Raw genomic sequence first — 16,773 nt, 5'->3', positions numbered from 1 at the left:
CTTTGCGGCTGGGGAACATGCCAGCCAGCAAGAGGGACACATAAACACCTCCAGCTCACCAGGTACCATCTTCAGACTTTTTTTTTTAATTTGGGTAGGGGCATTCACCCACCAACTGCCGTCGAGTCGATGCCGACTCATAGCGACCCTATACGACAGAGTAGAACTGCCCCATGGGGATTCGAACTGCTGACCTTTCGGTTGGCAGCCGCAGCACTTAACCACTACGCTACCAGGGTTTCCAGTAGGGACATTAGCCTGTAAAATTTCTCAATTTGGGTCTATTCTAAAGCCATTCCATTACCACCACTGCAACCCTTGCACAGGTAAATGACCACCCTACTGTAGTATGTGGCCGTCCCGGCAACACCAAACTGTGTGGCAGCTCACGGCAAAAAGGGCAGAAATCAGGAATAAGCAGAGGCTTCAATATGATCACTTCTACAATCATTTTTTCCAGTATTCTTCAAACACTCTCCTCCACACTCTAGTAATAAAAATGGATACTTGACTGCCTGGCTGTTGGGAGTCAGTACTACACATTCTTAGCGATGGGTTCAACCTTGTCTATGAGAAAAGTCTCATTCGCACAGCATTAAAAAAGTGAACTCTGACCAGCAAACACTTTGTGGGAAACTACGGAGAAAACCACTTACAGGAAAGAGTAATTAAATTTAACAGTAGAGTCAAAAGTCACATGGACTTTAAAAGCCAACTAAACAACAAAACTGGACAAAAGGCCACAGAGAAAGATAACCCAGCAGGTACAGGTGGTTCACCTTTTGGTAAGACTGCTCCACCCTTTAACATCGTTTTCATTGAAATTGTCCACTCATTAACTGCCAAGAAAGTTACATGAAATGATGCCTAGCTTTGTGGTTAACAGTAAATACTCCTTAAGAAGATAAAATATGCAATTTGATATGACAGAATAAGTATCAATCCACAAAAAGAAAAAAGTGGTGTAATTTTAAGTATAAATAATCAACTCTTAGGTTAGTATTTGTATACCTGTCAGAATAAACCCAAAATATTTTATTTATGGTTAAATCTTAAAAACCCCAGTCATAAAACATTTAGCCAGCTGTCAAAACATTATAGTTATAAACCTGGTATTTCCTGTACTATACATTAAACACGGCATTATATACATTGTACAACAAACATGGAAAATTTGATTAATCAAAGGCTTCTAACAGCCGTTTTAATTATTTGGTGGCTAAGCGCAGCGCAGGTCCTTTTACCTTTCTCTTGATGACCCACTGGCCACCTTATTGTTCATTAGCAGGTCTCAGAAGAAGCCAGAAAAAGATATTATGAGTTGAAATCTGAGTCTCCTAAAGAAAAAAGTCAATAGTTTCATAATTTTCTATAGGACACTACACATATAGATACTTGCAAACACAGACGTTCAGTTTTCTCTGGCCAAATGGCAAACCGATGACCAATTTGACCAACTTAAAAAACTCTGATGGAAAAATTTCATGTAATCATTTGTGAATTTCACTTAGTCATCCCAGCTTTGTCCTCCTACCTTTTACGGTGGGGTTTCATAAACATCATTTAGGTTAACAAGGGCTAGATAAATATTAATGTCTTGACAGAACAGAGCTGGAAAACTCAAGTCGCCATTGGAAAAGGAAATTTCCTGTCTCACCCGGTAGAGAACAAGAAAATTGAATGAGACCTGTTAAATTCAACTGTTGGTAGGCTGCACTAACATAGGATGACTTCTTTTTTCATTTGAGTCTTCTCCCACAGTCAGGGAAACAAATCAAAGCTATAACATAAGTATCTATTATACATCTCTAGAACGTAGAAACTTTAATCAGTGCTGTTAACATTAGGAAAAAATGAACAACTTTTGACAATCTCCTTCCAAGAATACTCGTAAGTAATGAAGTAGATCGAAGAAGCACTTACTGAAAGTACACTTCCTAGTTTCCTAGTTGAATCCCACCACTACCACCAGCTGCTGCCGAGTAAACTCTGACTCATGACCACTCCACGTGTCTCAGCTCTCATTCAACTAAGTCCTTGGGTGCTGCCAACAGTTAATGTGCTTGGCTGCTAACCAAAGGTTGGAGGTTCAAATCCATCTAGAGGTGCCTCAGAAGAAAGGCCAGGGATCTATTTCCAAAAACTCTGCCATTGAAAACACTATGGAACCCAGCAATCCCAATCCTAGGTATATACCCAAAAGACGTGAAAGCCAGAACGTACCAATGTTCACTGCAGCACTTTTCATGATAGCCAAAATGTGGAAACAACCTAAATGTCCACCAACAGCTGAGAGGATAAACAAAATGTGGTGTATACACACAATGGGATATCACTCAGTCATAAAGAGAAATAAAGTCCTGATAAATGCCACAACATGGATAAACCTTGAAAACATTATGGTGAGTGAGGTAAGTCAGTCAAAAAATGACAAATACCAGTACTGTGTGATCTCACTTATATGAAATAAGCAAATACATGGAAACCAAAAGTTGTTAGTGGTTACTGGCAGCAGGAGGGAGGTGCAAGGGGGGAGTTTTTGCTTAGGAGGCATTGAGTTTACATTAATGGTGGTGGAATAATTTCATAATGGGTAGTGAGAACAGTTGCTCAACTTGAAGAATGGAATCAATGTTACTGAATCGTAATGTAGATATTGTTGAACTGGCATATGTTTTGTTGTGTATATTTTCATCAAAATTTAGGAAGAAAGAAAGGGAGGGAGGGAGGGAGAAAGAGAAGAAGGGAGAGAGAGAAGGGGAGGGAAGGAGGGAAAGAAGGAGAGAGGAAGGAAGAAAGAAAACAAACCCTATGAAGCATGGTTCTACTCTGACACACATGGGACGTTCCTGAGTCAGAGTTTACTCGGCAGCCGCTGGTGGTAGCGGTGGAATTCAGCTAAGAAACTAGGAAGTGTACTTTGTAAAAAATGTGTATTTGATCTACTTAATTACTTATGAGTATTCTTGGAAGGAAACTGAAGAAAGTTGTTCATTTTTGCAGATTGGTTCTTTTTTTCATAATGGTTAACAACACTAAAATTTCCGCATTCTAGAGGTTTATAATAGATTCTTGCAGCTTTGTTTCCCTCACTTCGGGAGAAGACTCAACTTAAATGAAGAAGGAAGTCATCATATGTTAGTGCAGCCTACCAAAAGTAACAGGCTACCAACAGTACTATCTTCTTAAGCCTTCTTTTAAAAGGATCTTCTCTATTACACCACCTTATTTGAAAAGAAAACTCTGAAAACTGGGCCAGAAACCTCCTCTTTAGGAATCCATAAGCTCTCACAACCAATACACAGTGGAAATATTTGTTCTCCCACTTCCGGCTTGTCTATTCCTGTAGTCCCAGTCCTTGGCCTCCTCAGCCATTCTTTGTTTTCTTGGTCTTGACATTTTTGAAGACTTCAGGTCCATTCCTCTATAGAATGACCCTCGATTTGGGTCTATCTGATGTTTCCTCATGACTAGATTCAGGTTACGAACAGAAGTGTTGCCGTGTCCTCAGTACATCATATCAAGTGGCACATGGTGTTGGTTTGTCTCTATACTGGTGATATTATCTTGGATCATTGGGTTAAGGTGGGATCCTTCAGGTTTCTCTACTATACACTTACTATTTTTGCCTTTGTAATTATTAAATATTTTGTGGGAAAGATACTTTGAGACTATGTAAACATCCAGTTTCACTTCAAAGTATCACCTACCAGTCTTAATCACACAGTGATGACTTTGTAACTCTATCATTCCTGTTATATTGATTAGTTGGCACTATAAACACTTTTGTTTCTTCCTATCTATTATTCAATTTTTATATTCACATAAACTTGGGGATTCTAGTTTTATCAAACTGGTTATAATCTATTATTTTTAATGTTCAAATTCTGTTTGGTCAGTGGGAGCCTGTCATAGATTGAATTGTGTCCCCCAAAAAATATGTGTCGACTTGGTTAGGCCATGATTCCCAGTATTGTGTGGTTGTCCTCCATTTTGTGACCATAATTTTATGTTGAGAGGATTAGGGTGGGATTGTAATGACACCCTTACTCAGGTCACCTCCCTGATACAAAGTAAAGGGAGTTTCCCTGGGGTGTGGCCTGCACCACCTTTCATCTCTCAAGAGATAAAAGGAAACGGAACCAAGCAGAGAGTAGGGGACCCCATACCACCAAGAAAGCAGCATCAGCAGCAGAGTGCGTTCTTTGGATATGGGGTCCCTGAACCTGAGAAACTCCTCAACCAGGGGAAGACTGAGGACAAAGGCCTTCCTCCAGAGCTGACACAGAGAGAAAGCCTTCTCCTGGAGCTGACACCCTGAATTGGGACTTGTAACCTACTAGACCGTGAGAAAATTAATTTCTTTTTATTAAAGCCATCCACTTGTAGTCTTTCTGTTATGGCAGCACTAGATGACTAAGACCGAGCGCATCAAGCTGGCTCTTGTGTCCTTTTGATTCTTTGAGTACTTCTCTACTTTCCAGGCCTATGTTGTACTTTCCCTGTCCCAGCCCACGAATGTAGCCTTTTCTCCAAGTCAGGCTCTAGTCTATATTTTTAAACATAATATGTCGACATGATGTTCTCCAAGGCTATGATGCAAATACATTAAAAGAAGCAATGTAAAAATAAGAGTCAGTTTAATATAGAACTGGTCAATCTGTAGAAAACAGCCAATGGGTGCAGAGCAGCCTTTTTCACGCACTCTCTCCCAGGGACATCAGAACTGGCTTCACGTCTAGTCACACGTGCCTGGGCTATGAAAGCAATGGGGCAACTTATGATCAAGAGAGAAGAAAGGTGAAAATAGGCTGATGAGCGTTCCAAAGCAATACTGTAGAATGGTGGAGACGAAGCACAGCATGCTGGGCAGGCTTCCCTGGACAGTGCCAAACTTAGCAAAGATGCTTTTCAGAACCAGTAGAGCCCACCCAGGGAAACCGTGAGGAGGAGTTATCGGTTCCTTTCCTTCCTGGGCTGGTACTGGATCATTTATCACATTTAATTTGTAATATACTTGCCCAGTAAACAGATTCTGGTTCCTTTTTACTTACGGTTGTATACGTGATATGTGACTGATCTGTGAAGTAGAAAATACTGTTATCTGTTTTTTTTTTTCCCAGAAAGAAAAAATAAAGCATAGGGAGTTGGCGACCTTCCATACAATGCTCAGAAGCAAGGGCAGGGTCATGTTTTGCGACGCCTTAAGTCTGACATTCTGTCCTTTAAGAAAAATAAATAAAAATTTCTAATACAAAACAAAGCACGACTACACAAAAATGTCTAGGGCCTCTTTTAGAATTTTGTAAAGGGCTGTGCAAACAAAGGCACCTGAGTTCAAGCTTCATTAGCCTCGTAGTAAAAGTCCACCTCTGCTCAGAAGTCGTTCTGGCTTTTTGCTGCTGACCCCAAGTTTGAGCAGAAGGAGAGTATGTCTTCAAGGAGGCCAGACAGACTACCTCCTACTGGCGCAGAGAGTCAGACACTCCAAATTCTACATCAGTGAACAGTTCCAAGGACATACCTACCGAATGGGCTTCAAATCCCACCACTAGCTTTCAAAATTAAAGCAGGAAAGCAAACAAGAACTCCCACAAAACCATGAGAGCAATCTATTTGGCAGAGGAGGGGAGTCCTCATGCTGTTTGTCAGCAAACATCACCTGTACGCAAATGCCAGCCTGTCTACCACAAGTGAAGTGACACTACAGCAAGGACACCTAAAACCCCTCAAGTCAAACTAGGATGAAAATCCCATCCAAAGTTACAGAGGCAGCTTAGAAGTGGACCTGGAAATTCAGGCTAATAGGTATTGCTGCTCTCCACGCCCAGGGGAGAACTCACATTTGGGATCTTATTTTTAAGTTCTCTGTTATTGTATCAGCCTCACCTTCCACTGCTCCCACCCCATACTTCACACCCACTGACCCTAGTCAACGTTTGCTGAACTCACATTCACACCGCCACACCCTCATGTTATTGATCAAGCTGCTTGCTATGTCTGCAACAGCTTTCCAGTCTCCTCTGCCTAGAAAAACTACTTACCCTGCAAGATCCACAGCAAATGCCAACTCCCTGTTCTGTCTACCCTGCCATGCCCTTTATCCACTCCTTTTGCCCTACAAAAGTTGAATGAAATCATTCCAACCTCTGTGTTCGCATAATATTTCTTTCCAAGTCTATTAGCGCCCTGAGCACTTTATACCGTGCAATGGCATGAAGAAACCTCACCAGCTACATTCCCACAAGGCCCCGTATCCACGTTCTTTTTTGAATCTCCAGAAATCTCAACAGTGCCTGGCACAGAGGGGCTTTAAAAAAAATGTTTCCTGAACTAAAGACTGTTGCCAAAATGCAAGCGTTCTTTTTCCTTTTACCGAAGCAGAAACTAATCTTAAGTAAAATGAACTGCAATTTCTTAAAATCATGTAGCTGTATATAACTGCACTGCAATCAAACTTCTGATGTTTTTAGGCACCTCCTTCTCTTGAAACCCTTCTTAACTAGCTTTGACAAAATATCAATGTATTGCTACTCAATTAGTTTTGTGTATGTGTGTCTTTTTTGTTTTAAAGCTTTTTATTAGTGAAATTTTTAAACATACGAAAAGCGGTCAGAATAACGTAACGAACTCCTACCTTCAACTTCAAAAACTACCAACTCATAACCTATCTTGTTTCATCTATAACATACCCACTCCCCCTCTGCATATGCCATTAAAGGAAATCCATGTCACCATCTCATATCTCTAAATATTTCAGAATGTATCTTGTAGGGTCGCTACGAGTTGGAATCGACTCGACAGCGCTGGGTTTGGTTTTTTTTGGTTTATCTTTAACAGTTACGGTCTCTTCTCAAAGAAATAACCATAATACCATTATCATACCTAAGAGGCCTTTAACAACAACCCTTAATATCATCAAATATGCAGTTAGAGTTCAAATTTCTAATCATTTCCTTTTTTTCTTTTTTTTTTTTCTGGTACTAAGTGAAGAAACACTGTTACTTTATACAACTCATAAGCAAATTGTCCCATTTAAATAAAAAGCCCCAAACTCACATCCTATCGAGCCATAACATTCCATGGGGCAAGACACATAAAGTCTCCCTTCAATGCAATGTACTAATTAAGCTGCTGAAATCTGCCTAAACATTTGTCCTGTAGAGATATGCAAAGGAATTTTTCAGTTCATTACTTTCTCCGCAAAGATTTTATTCCACAGAGACCTCCACATGAATTAGCACTGCTTTAGAGTTTTTTTTTTTTAGAGTTATTCATAGCCCATAACAATACATTTTACCTTTTCAAGCACATGCTTTTCTTCTTCCTGAAACTCAACCGCTCACTCTCAAATACCACAAATGCTTTCACTTAATTTTCACTTTTAAAATAAAACATTGCTAGAAAAAAAAAAAATTGCCCTCAATGAACATCGTAAACAAGTAAAGTATTGCATAGCTACCAAAGAGCCCTGACAGTTTTTACCTAGGTATGCACATTAACACCTAAGAGTAAATGTGTTTACATCCACAATAGCACAAAACAGTGACTAGAGAAGACCAGCACCAGGATAAGTCTGGGAAGTAACCTGCCCATCTTTAGGCAGATTCCAGGATTACAGGGACGCTTGGAAGAAAGCAAGTGAGAGACTCAAGCGCAGTTCTATAAATTCATTTCTTGATGAGTCTGGACACATAAAAGAGATTCCTTAATTTAGAATTAGAAACTACTGCATGTTGTTGTTGTTAGGTGCCACCCAGCTGATACTGCCTCACAGTAACCCCACGTGACAAAGAAGAACTGCCCCACAGGGTTTTCTAGACTGTAATCTTTATGGCCTAGTCCTTCTCTCTAGGAGCCACTGGGTAGGTTTGAATTGCCAACCTTTTTAGTTAGTAGCCAAGCATTTAACCATTGTGCCACCAGGGCTCCTTGATAAAGAGCATAAAGTGAGTGCCCTCAATTTATGCAACTGAAGTGTTTCTGAAAAACTGAATACAAATAATCAAACACCTCCATGAGGGAAATCTTGCCATTAAATGACTACTTAGGTAAAGCGTTTGAAAAATTAGAATTATTTTTTATAATGCCAAACTACCCTTTTTAAATTTAGATTTTAATATAGAGAGTCTTCCCATGAAATATACAAAGTTACTGGATGTGCAAAAGACAATTTAAATATACAAATCTTTACTAATTCGAAACCCTCCTGGTTTAGTGGCTAAGAGCTATGGCTGCTAAGCAAAAGGTCAGCAGTTCGAATCCACCAGCTGTTCCTTGGAAACCCTACCGGGCAGCAGTTCTACTCTATCCTATAGGGTCACTATGAGTCGGAATCGACTCAGTGGCAGTGGGTTTGAGTTTTGGATCCCTTTTTTATTTACCGTGTTAATCTGTTTATCATACTCTTTTACACAAGGTAAAAAAGACCATGTTACAATCAACACAAATTCTGAACATCTGGGCTCAAAGTGATCAAGTCATACTTTATTCCCATATTCTGAATTTCTTGTTTTTTGTGTGTGTTCAAAACAGCTCCATCCTACACTCAGAGCCCCCAGGGAATCAGAGGAATAGGCCCTTGTTCAGGAGGTCCTTATTTAAAACTGGCCCTCGTGTGCTACTCACGTGGTGTCCTGGGGAAGACAACCACGCAAGAAATATCCCTCTTGCAATTTCAGGGCTACTGCCAGTCACCAGAAACCAAGAGGGTATCTATTCCACTACAGTACAAGGATGGGCAGGCTGACAAAGAAACACAGAAGACAACTCAAGTCACTTGGATACAACTGCCTGGGTTCAATTCCTTCCAAAGTCATGCTAGAAGCTGCCACTCTAATCTCAGGCACCAACCTCACTGCTTCGAACAGCTGCCATTGCCTCCATGCCTTCAGCTTTGGCCACTTCCAGACTAAACCCTTAAAAAAAATTAGAGCTGGTTTATACCCTACAGGGCAGGAAGTGAATCATGCTTTACTCAGCTGAAACCACAACAGGATTTAAGGAAGCTAGAAACAGTCAACCAAATTGAGTCAGTAACAGTTATCTTGTAAAGAAGTGTCACGGGATTGTTGCTGAAGACGAAGGATTAGAATTTTGGATTTACATCTCCCCTCACAGGGTGGACTTTTAAAAAGCACAGTGCACTTTACATACGAACACACAGGAGAGCTGCTTATGTCACCGTCTGCAATGTGTGTTCTCAGAGTACTCCCACTAAGAATCTAGGCACCTCCACTTGTTTTAGAATCTCTGGCTTGCACAACAGGCCCAGTTCCAGACTTGGACTCTCCTTCCTCTTCCTCAGCAGAATGAAAAAAAGTTCTGCTTTTTGTTCTCAAATTGCAGATTTCTCTAGTCTCCCCTTTCATCCTGAGTGTGATATGTGGTGATTTTTTAGGGTGTTAATACAAAGCAAGGAGTCCTGGCGGCGTAACAGTTAAGAGCTTGGCTGCTAACCAAAAGGTCAGCAGTTCGAATCCACCAGTGGTTCCCTGGAGACCCTATGGGGCAGTTCTACTCTGTCCTGTATGGGGTCGCTATGAGTCGGCATTGACTGAACGGCAAAGGATTTTTTTTTTTTAATACCAAGCAAAATCCTAATTATAAGGAAGACCATTATCTTATACCTTACTTACTATAATCTAAAAGCAAATGTTTGGCGTTCCTAATTATATTGATCCAAATACCTTAACCACTCATTATTCTCTCTCAAGACATTTAAAAGGTGTTTCTAATAGATAAAACCAAAACCAAACCCATTGCCGTCGAATCAATGCCAACTCATAAAAAAAAAAAAAAATAGTGACCCTATAATTCCTAAATTTACACTTTTACTTAGCGCACTAGCCACACAAAAATCTGAACTCCAAAAATGAAGTTAAATTTGAATATAATTTTGTGTATAAGCATACCCCAAATACAAAACTATGATTTATAAAATACATTTCCTTAAGAAAATATTCACGTGATCTGTCAGTGACAAAGCAAAGTATTTCACAACAGAAGTCCTTTGTAAAATGTAGTTTCTTCTAAAATTCACAAGACACATCAAAATCATAAACCAAGAATCGGAAAATTGGTCTGATCTAATGTCACGTTCTCGGGTTTCATAAAAATACAAATGAGAAGTTTCTAAATTACAGCCGTATCTTTAATAAAGTTACAGAAGCCTGAGATGATCAAAGGGGCAGAACAGGTTCTGTAAACACATCAGACAAGTTCAGAGGTCAACAGTTCAGTTGAAAGAACAGAATTTTATCTAGTAAGTCTCAGGGCAGTTTGTGTGTGCATGTTTTTAAGGCTTTATATGAAAATATACAAAGAAATAAAACCCAAAAAGAACACACTAAATTCAACTTTTTTTTTTTTTTTTAATGCTCTGAAATGAGAATCATGACATCCACAGTTGCAACTTCTTCAGAGTCTATGGTTAGGCTCCTGCCAAAAAAGATTTTCTGTCATATCAGCTACAACTTTAAGTCTAAATATTTAAGGGATTTAGGTGTTTTTTTTTTTCCTACTGTGTTCAGTCTTTGAAAAAATAGTCAGGAGTATAGACTGGAACCCAACTGCCTCAATTTAAGCCCTGGCTTTACCACTTACCAGTTGTAGGACCTTGGTCAAGTCACTTAGCCTCTCTGTGCCTTCTGTTTCCTCATCTGTAAATAGCCTGCCTCCCAAGGTTGCTTTGAAAACTAAATGAGTTAATAAATGTAAAACGCTTAGAACGGTGCCTGACAGAGCAAGTGCCAGAGAACTTTTATCATCATCATCATCATCATCCACATCACATATGAGAATAAAGTAAACGAAAAAATCCAAATCCGGAGCCATCAAGTTGATTCTGACTCATAACGACCCTGTAGGACAGTGCAGAGCTGCCCCACAGGATTTCCAGGGAGCGGCTTGTGGATTCAACCTTTCGGCCTCTTGGTTAGCAGCTGAGCTCTTAACCACTGTGCCACCAGGGCTCTATGAGAATAAGGCAGCAGAACTATAACCTTAACTATCACTGGGGCCTCTATCTTCTAGTGTGAAAAAAAGGAAAGTTTCTACTAAGAAAGGAATTCCTAGGCGGTGCAAATGGTTAATGCCCTCCGCCACTAACCAAGAGGTTGCAGGTTCAAACCCATCCAGAGGCTCCTGGGAAGAAAGGCATGGCCTGGTGACCTGCTTGTGAAGAATCATCCATTGAAAACCCTACGAAGCGCAGATCTACTCTGACACATACGGGGTCGCGATGACTCAGCGTCAACTTGGTGGCTTTTTTTTCTTTAACGAGAGAGAAGTATATAACATTGAAAACAGTTTGGAAAGCCCTGATTCATTCCTTTGGTCAATATTTATATTACAGCCCACTGGAATTGAACAAGCCATAGCAGGGGAAGGGAGCAGAATATTTTCTTCAATTGCAAAAATCACATGCATAACAGCCACTGCTGATTAGCTGATGCAGGTGAACTCAATTCTCCCCCAAGGCCTCTGATGGCACATGGGGAAGGACACAAGGTCCTTCATTCTAGATACAGCCATCCAAACCAACCAAATTATTTGTTGGCAAAAGATCTGGAAATTAATGTAAGATTTCTAGCTAGAGAATGGGAGTCAGAAGCAGCTTCAGTTACAGGTACCTTCAATGTACAGCCTAAAAGTCAAAGTCTACGACAGCACTTGCTACAGAATTCAAGGCAAAAGTTTGGTGTGAGGTAAACCTGTGTCATGGATTGAATTGCGCCCCCCAAAAATATGTGTCAACTTGGCTAGGTCATAATTCCTTTGTATGATTGTCTACCATTTTATCATCTGATGTGATTTCCCTGTGTGTTGTAAATCCTATCACTATGATATAATAAGATGGATTAGCGGCAGTCGTATCGATGAGATCTGCAAGATTAGATAGTGTCTTAAGCCAATCTCTTTTGAGATATAAAAGAGAGAGGTGAGCAGAGAGACACCAGGACCTCATACTACCAAGGAAGCAGCACCAGCAGCAGAGCACCTCCTTTGGACCTGGGGCCCCTGTGCCTGAGAAGCTCCTTGACCAGGGGAAGATTGACAACAAGTAATCTTCCTCCAGAGCCAACAGAGAGAGAAAACTGTCCCCTGGAACTGACACCCTGAATTTGGACTTGTAACCTACTGGGCTGTGAGAGAATAAATTTCTCTTTGTTAAAGCCACCACTTGTGATATTTCTGTTATAGCAGCACTAGATGACTAAAACAACCTGTTTTCAAAATTCACCCTGATGAGGTCAATCTCAAGATCTTGTCCTCACATCCAACCTCACCCAATATAAAAACCTACTCAGTTTTCCTCCATAACCGTTTCTGGAAACCATTTTAAAAGATGATACTGTAATCAACAATTTTTAATAGATATGCTTGAGATGGAATTGTAACCATTTGTGTACTAATTTTGGGTGTACAGGAGAGGAACCCAGACTCAATAACCACTGACGCCTTGTATTATATTAGGTAGAAATAGATTTAATTCAACTAATGTGAGATCTTCCTGGATACGCTTTTCTCCCCTTTCTTTCTCTCACCTCACACTCCATTTATGGATATGAACTGGTACCTAAATCTAGTCACTGTAGGCTTCTTCAATGCCACCCTCTAACGCAACGCTTTGGGACACACAGTATTTATGCATTTGAAAACGCGTGTTTTTCTGTGGGCAACATCTCTAAATCTCTCCATTTAGTCAACTACTATTAGCTATTCCAGAGAAGCAAATTAATAATTATTGTAGACTTGAAAAGAGACTTCCAATCACAATCAAGTTTGTCTCCTGAGGTTCAAAGCTAACCAAAGAGTGACGCCTACAAGGTGAATCTGAGTGCCTCGCCTAACAAGTAATGAGCAGTATTAAATTACAGGTTACTACCGACACCTTGTACAAAAAGCTGCACATCCAAGCTAGATGACGTTTTATAAAAGCAGTTATTAACAGGCGACAAATTAACAAAATCTTTGGTTAAACTGCTATCATTCTTGTTTCCCCATTTCCTATTCCTACATGGAGCTGTGCAAACGTGCCTGACGGAGATGACTATTTCAAGGGCGCCCAATTCTCAGGCATCATGCTTCCACGCTGTGCAAACGTGCCCGACGGAGATGACTATTTCAAGGGCGCCCAATTCTCAGGCATCATGCTTCCACGCTGTGCAAACGTGCCCGACGGAGATGACTATTTCAAGGGCGCCCAATTCTCAGGCATCATGCTTCCACGCTGTGCAAACGTGCCCGACGGAGGTGACTATTTCAAGGGCGCCAATTCTCAGGCATCATGCTTCCACGCTGTGCAAACGTGCCCGACGGAGATGACTATTTCAAGGGCGCCCAATTCTCAGGCATCATGCTTCCACGCTGTGCAAACGTGCCTGACGGAGATGACTATTTCAAGGGCGCCCAATTCTTAGGCATCATGCTTCCACGTTAATCTTTTGCATTTGGTTGCATATAATCCTTTTCCCACAGTTCTAATTTTAGGTATAGTTAGTCCATCCAAATTAATCTTTTTCCATAGAAAGACTGGTCACAGCTAAGATCTAATAGTTTCTCCTTAATTTTTTTTCTTTTTCCCTCATAGACAAACATATGGATTATGTCAACTGTTCTTTTTACTCTCATTTTTCTTTTTGAAATGACCAACAGATAGGGAAAAGGTGTCCTTTGTTACTTGTCCTCAGAGCTAAAACATCACAATAACATATAGTTTGCAACTCAACAGCATCATTAGGATGGGGTTACATTTTGGTGATTTTTAACTGCTACTTATAAAAACCATATACATGCAGTAGTTTTAGGGAAACAGAGCACTTCAAGAATCAAAACAAATCTTTGGACTAAAAACTGAATCCAGACTAAGGGACAGACTTAACTTTAAGCTTTTAATATAGTCTTCATTTTTCTAAGTTTACAGAAGGGCTATTTTCTGAAAACCCTGCCATTGGGTACGCTACAGGGAGAAACCTCAAAAGGCAAAGTCATTTCTTTTGGGCACATAACTATGGTGGGCCCAGATTCAGATTCTTGGGTTCTTCAAGCTTGTTTTATTTTGCACAGTAGTCTCTGAAGCCAAAAGATTTGGCTGCTCCTAATTGTGGCAAAGAAGTACAAATATCAGTGTTTTACTGGGACTTATTACTATGGCCCAGATGAAAGTTAAAATGTTAAAGACTCCTTATTTTCACATAAATAATCTGACCTTAAATGCCGTGGATGACTATCTCAGCTACTTCACAACATCTTTCTCTTGATTCTAATAGTAAACAAATCCCAATGTTTTTCTAAAACTCCATCAGAAATGTTCTTTTGCTGGTAATCATGCCTAAACCAACACTTTGACTTTCTTCCCATTAAGTGGCATCTAACTCAGGTTTTATAAATCAAAATAAAATTTAAATATACTAGCAGTATTCGTACTTAAAAGATATTGAGGGAAATTATTTTTCTGAAGAGAAAAAGTTTGACAATGGGAGTTATCAACCTTGAGTCCACTCTGTAAAACTATTTTGAAAATCTGTATTTCTGTGCCATCATCTTTTAAAAACAAAGTACACCGATATTTAACTAAACATTACGTAAATACCTGTAAGTACTTGAAGTACTTAGAGTTTTGATCCTACTGATAAAGCTGAGGTTTCCTGAAACACTATTCTCACTGCCCCATCCCCCAATCTCTCCATTCTCTACTAAACCCATGTAAGACAAAGATAGGAAATAAATGGTTAATCTGAGCATTTTGAACTTCTTCCAGGTAAAGTTCTATAGCCTTTTAAAGAGATAGCCATAATCAGGAAAGAGCCAGCCCTCTTGGGGCAGGTGGAACAGGGAGGACAACTCAGTCAATTGGCATAACATAGCTTAAAAAAGGTAATGCGCTACATCCTAGTTTGATGAGTGGTGTCTAGGGTCTTAAAAGCTCGTGAGCAGACATCTAAAATACAACTACTGGTCTCCTCAACTGGAGCAAAAGAAAAAGAAAGAAACCAAAGACCGAAAGAAGAAACTAGTCTACAGGACTAATAGTCTACATGAACCACAGCCTCACTTACCTTGAGACCAGAAAAACTAGATGGTGCCCGGATATCACTCCCAACCGTTCCAACCAAGGACACAATAGATAGTCCTGGATAGAATGGGAGAAAAATGTAGATTGAAACTCAAATTCCTAAAAAAGGCCAGACTTACTCAACCAGTAGAGACTAGTGGAACCCCTGAGAGTATTGTCCTGGAATATCCTTTAAACCTGGAATTCAAACCACTCCTAGTGGTCACCTGTCAACCAAAAGATACAGTGGCTCTTAAAATAAATAACATCACCCGTGAGTACCATACTCCTAACGCTCAACATTTACCCTAGACCAAAGATGAGAAAGTAAGGGGGCGACAGGGAAGCTAGATTAATGGAAACAGAACAACCAGAATGGAAATAATGAAAATGCAGACACACTGTGAAAAGTCTAACCAATGTCACTGAATAATATGTATGCCATTGTTGCTGTGTGCCATCAGGTCGATTTCGACTCATAGAGACCCTATAGGACAGAGCAGAACTGGCCCATTGGGTTTCCATGGAGCGGCTGGTGGATTCAAACTGCATACCTTTTGGTTAGCAGCCTGAGCTCTTAACAACTTTGCCACCAGGGCTCCATGAATAATATGTATAGAAACTGTTAAATGAGAACCTAATTTGCTATGTAAATTTTCTCCAAAAACAGTAAAATATTTTTTAAAAAGAGCTGGCACATTTGGGACCACAGTTACTTTTCTACCACACTGTAACTCTATATTTATTTATCTCCACCTTGACCCAGAAGAGGTTTAAAGTAACTTACAAAAACACATATGCAATATACCATAAATTAATTATAGGGGATTGGTTATTTTGGAAAAAGGAAAAAAAGTATGCATACATATATATAAATACCCATTGCTGCAGAGTGAAATCCAACTCATAGCAACCTATAGGACAGAGGAGAACTGCCCCATAGGATTTCCAAGGAGCAGCTGGTGGATTCGGACTGCTGACCTTTTGTTTGGCAACCACAGCTCTTAATCACTGAGCCACCAGGGCTACATATACATAACACACACACTCACGCACACACGCACGTACACAACATATGCATAATAAAAAATGTCTGAACAGTTATATGGCCAATTTCTTAACACATGTCACCTTTGAATAGTGGATTACGGATTTTTCTTTACAAAGAAGATGCATTTTTTAAAGTTTTTTAAAAGTAGACAAGCAAATTGATTATTCTAAGATGTCCAAATGGCTGAGCTTCCTTGAACATACTTTCATATTCATTCTTGCGCTCTCTCTCTCTCTCACAGATTAACTTTAACTAGGTCTTCTATCTCCTGGTTCCGAAATTTGATCATTTCAGAGGAATCCCCTCCACAGCAACAGAAAAAGCACAGCCTAACCCATCAGGAGGACCATGTCTGAAGTCCATTGTTATTCCCCTCCATTTAGATCTGAATGAATGAGATGAAACATTTAAAAAGAAAACAAAAAACCTCGAAGAAAAATTTAAATCCTTCGTAAGGTTTCTGGGGTAGGATAAGGTAAGACCATTTTTTTAATGCAGCCTCAAGACAAATAATACTCTTTGTATCACATTTCTCTGCAAGCCCCAAAGTGACTAAGGTTTCAAATTCAAAGCCCTAAGTTTTACTTCAGTGTTTTAGGAAAAACACAGATTTCCCTCCACATGTTCCAAACATATACCAATAACCATGTACTAGCTTTTCTCA

The 16,773-nt window shown here is 39.9% G+C and overlaps 1 protein-coding gene across 5 annotated transcripts in view; it reads right to left on the bottom strand.

Moving 5' to 3' along the window:
• The window catches only part of MAML3 (mastermind like transcriptional coactivator 3), a 518,845-nt gene that overhangs the window by 452,607 nt on the left and 49,465 nt on the right, over window positions 1–16,773 (bottom strand). Inside the window, exon 1 of one of the 5 annotated variants that reach the window (XM_023548700.2) lies at window positions 8,854–15,070. The exons of 3 other annotated variants lie outside the window; for them this stretch is intronic. In XM_023548700.2, coding sequence (XP_023404468.1) covers window positions 8,854–8,886 — 33 coding nt within the window. In that variant the 5' untranslated portion in view covers window positions 8,887–15,070. Of the gene's footprint in view, window positions 1–8,853; window positions 15,071–16,773 lie in introns of those variants that run through there. One more of the 5 variants, XM_023548698.2, reaches the window with a different exon arrangement.

This window comes from Loxodonta africana, chromosome 5 (genome assembly GCF_030014295.1).
Source record: "Loxodonta africana isolate mLoxAfr1 chromosome 5, mLoxAfr1.hap2, whole genome shotgun sequence".
Classification (NCBI taxonomy): domain Eukaryota; kingdom Metazoa; phylum Chordata; class Mammalia; order Proboscidea; family Elephantidae; genus Loxodonta; species Loxodonta africana.
Note: the sequence above shows the minus strand (reverse complement) of the source record. Positions and strands in the feature narration are given on the sequence as shown.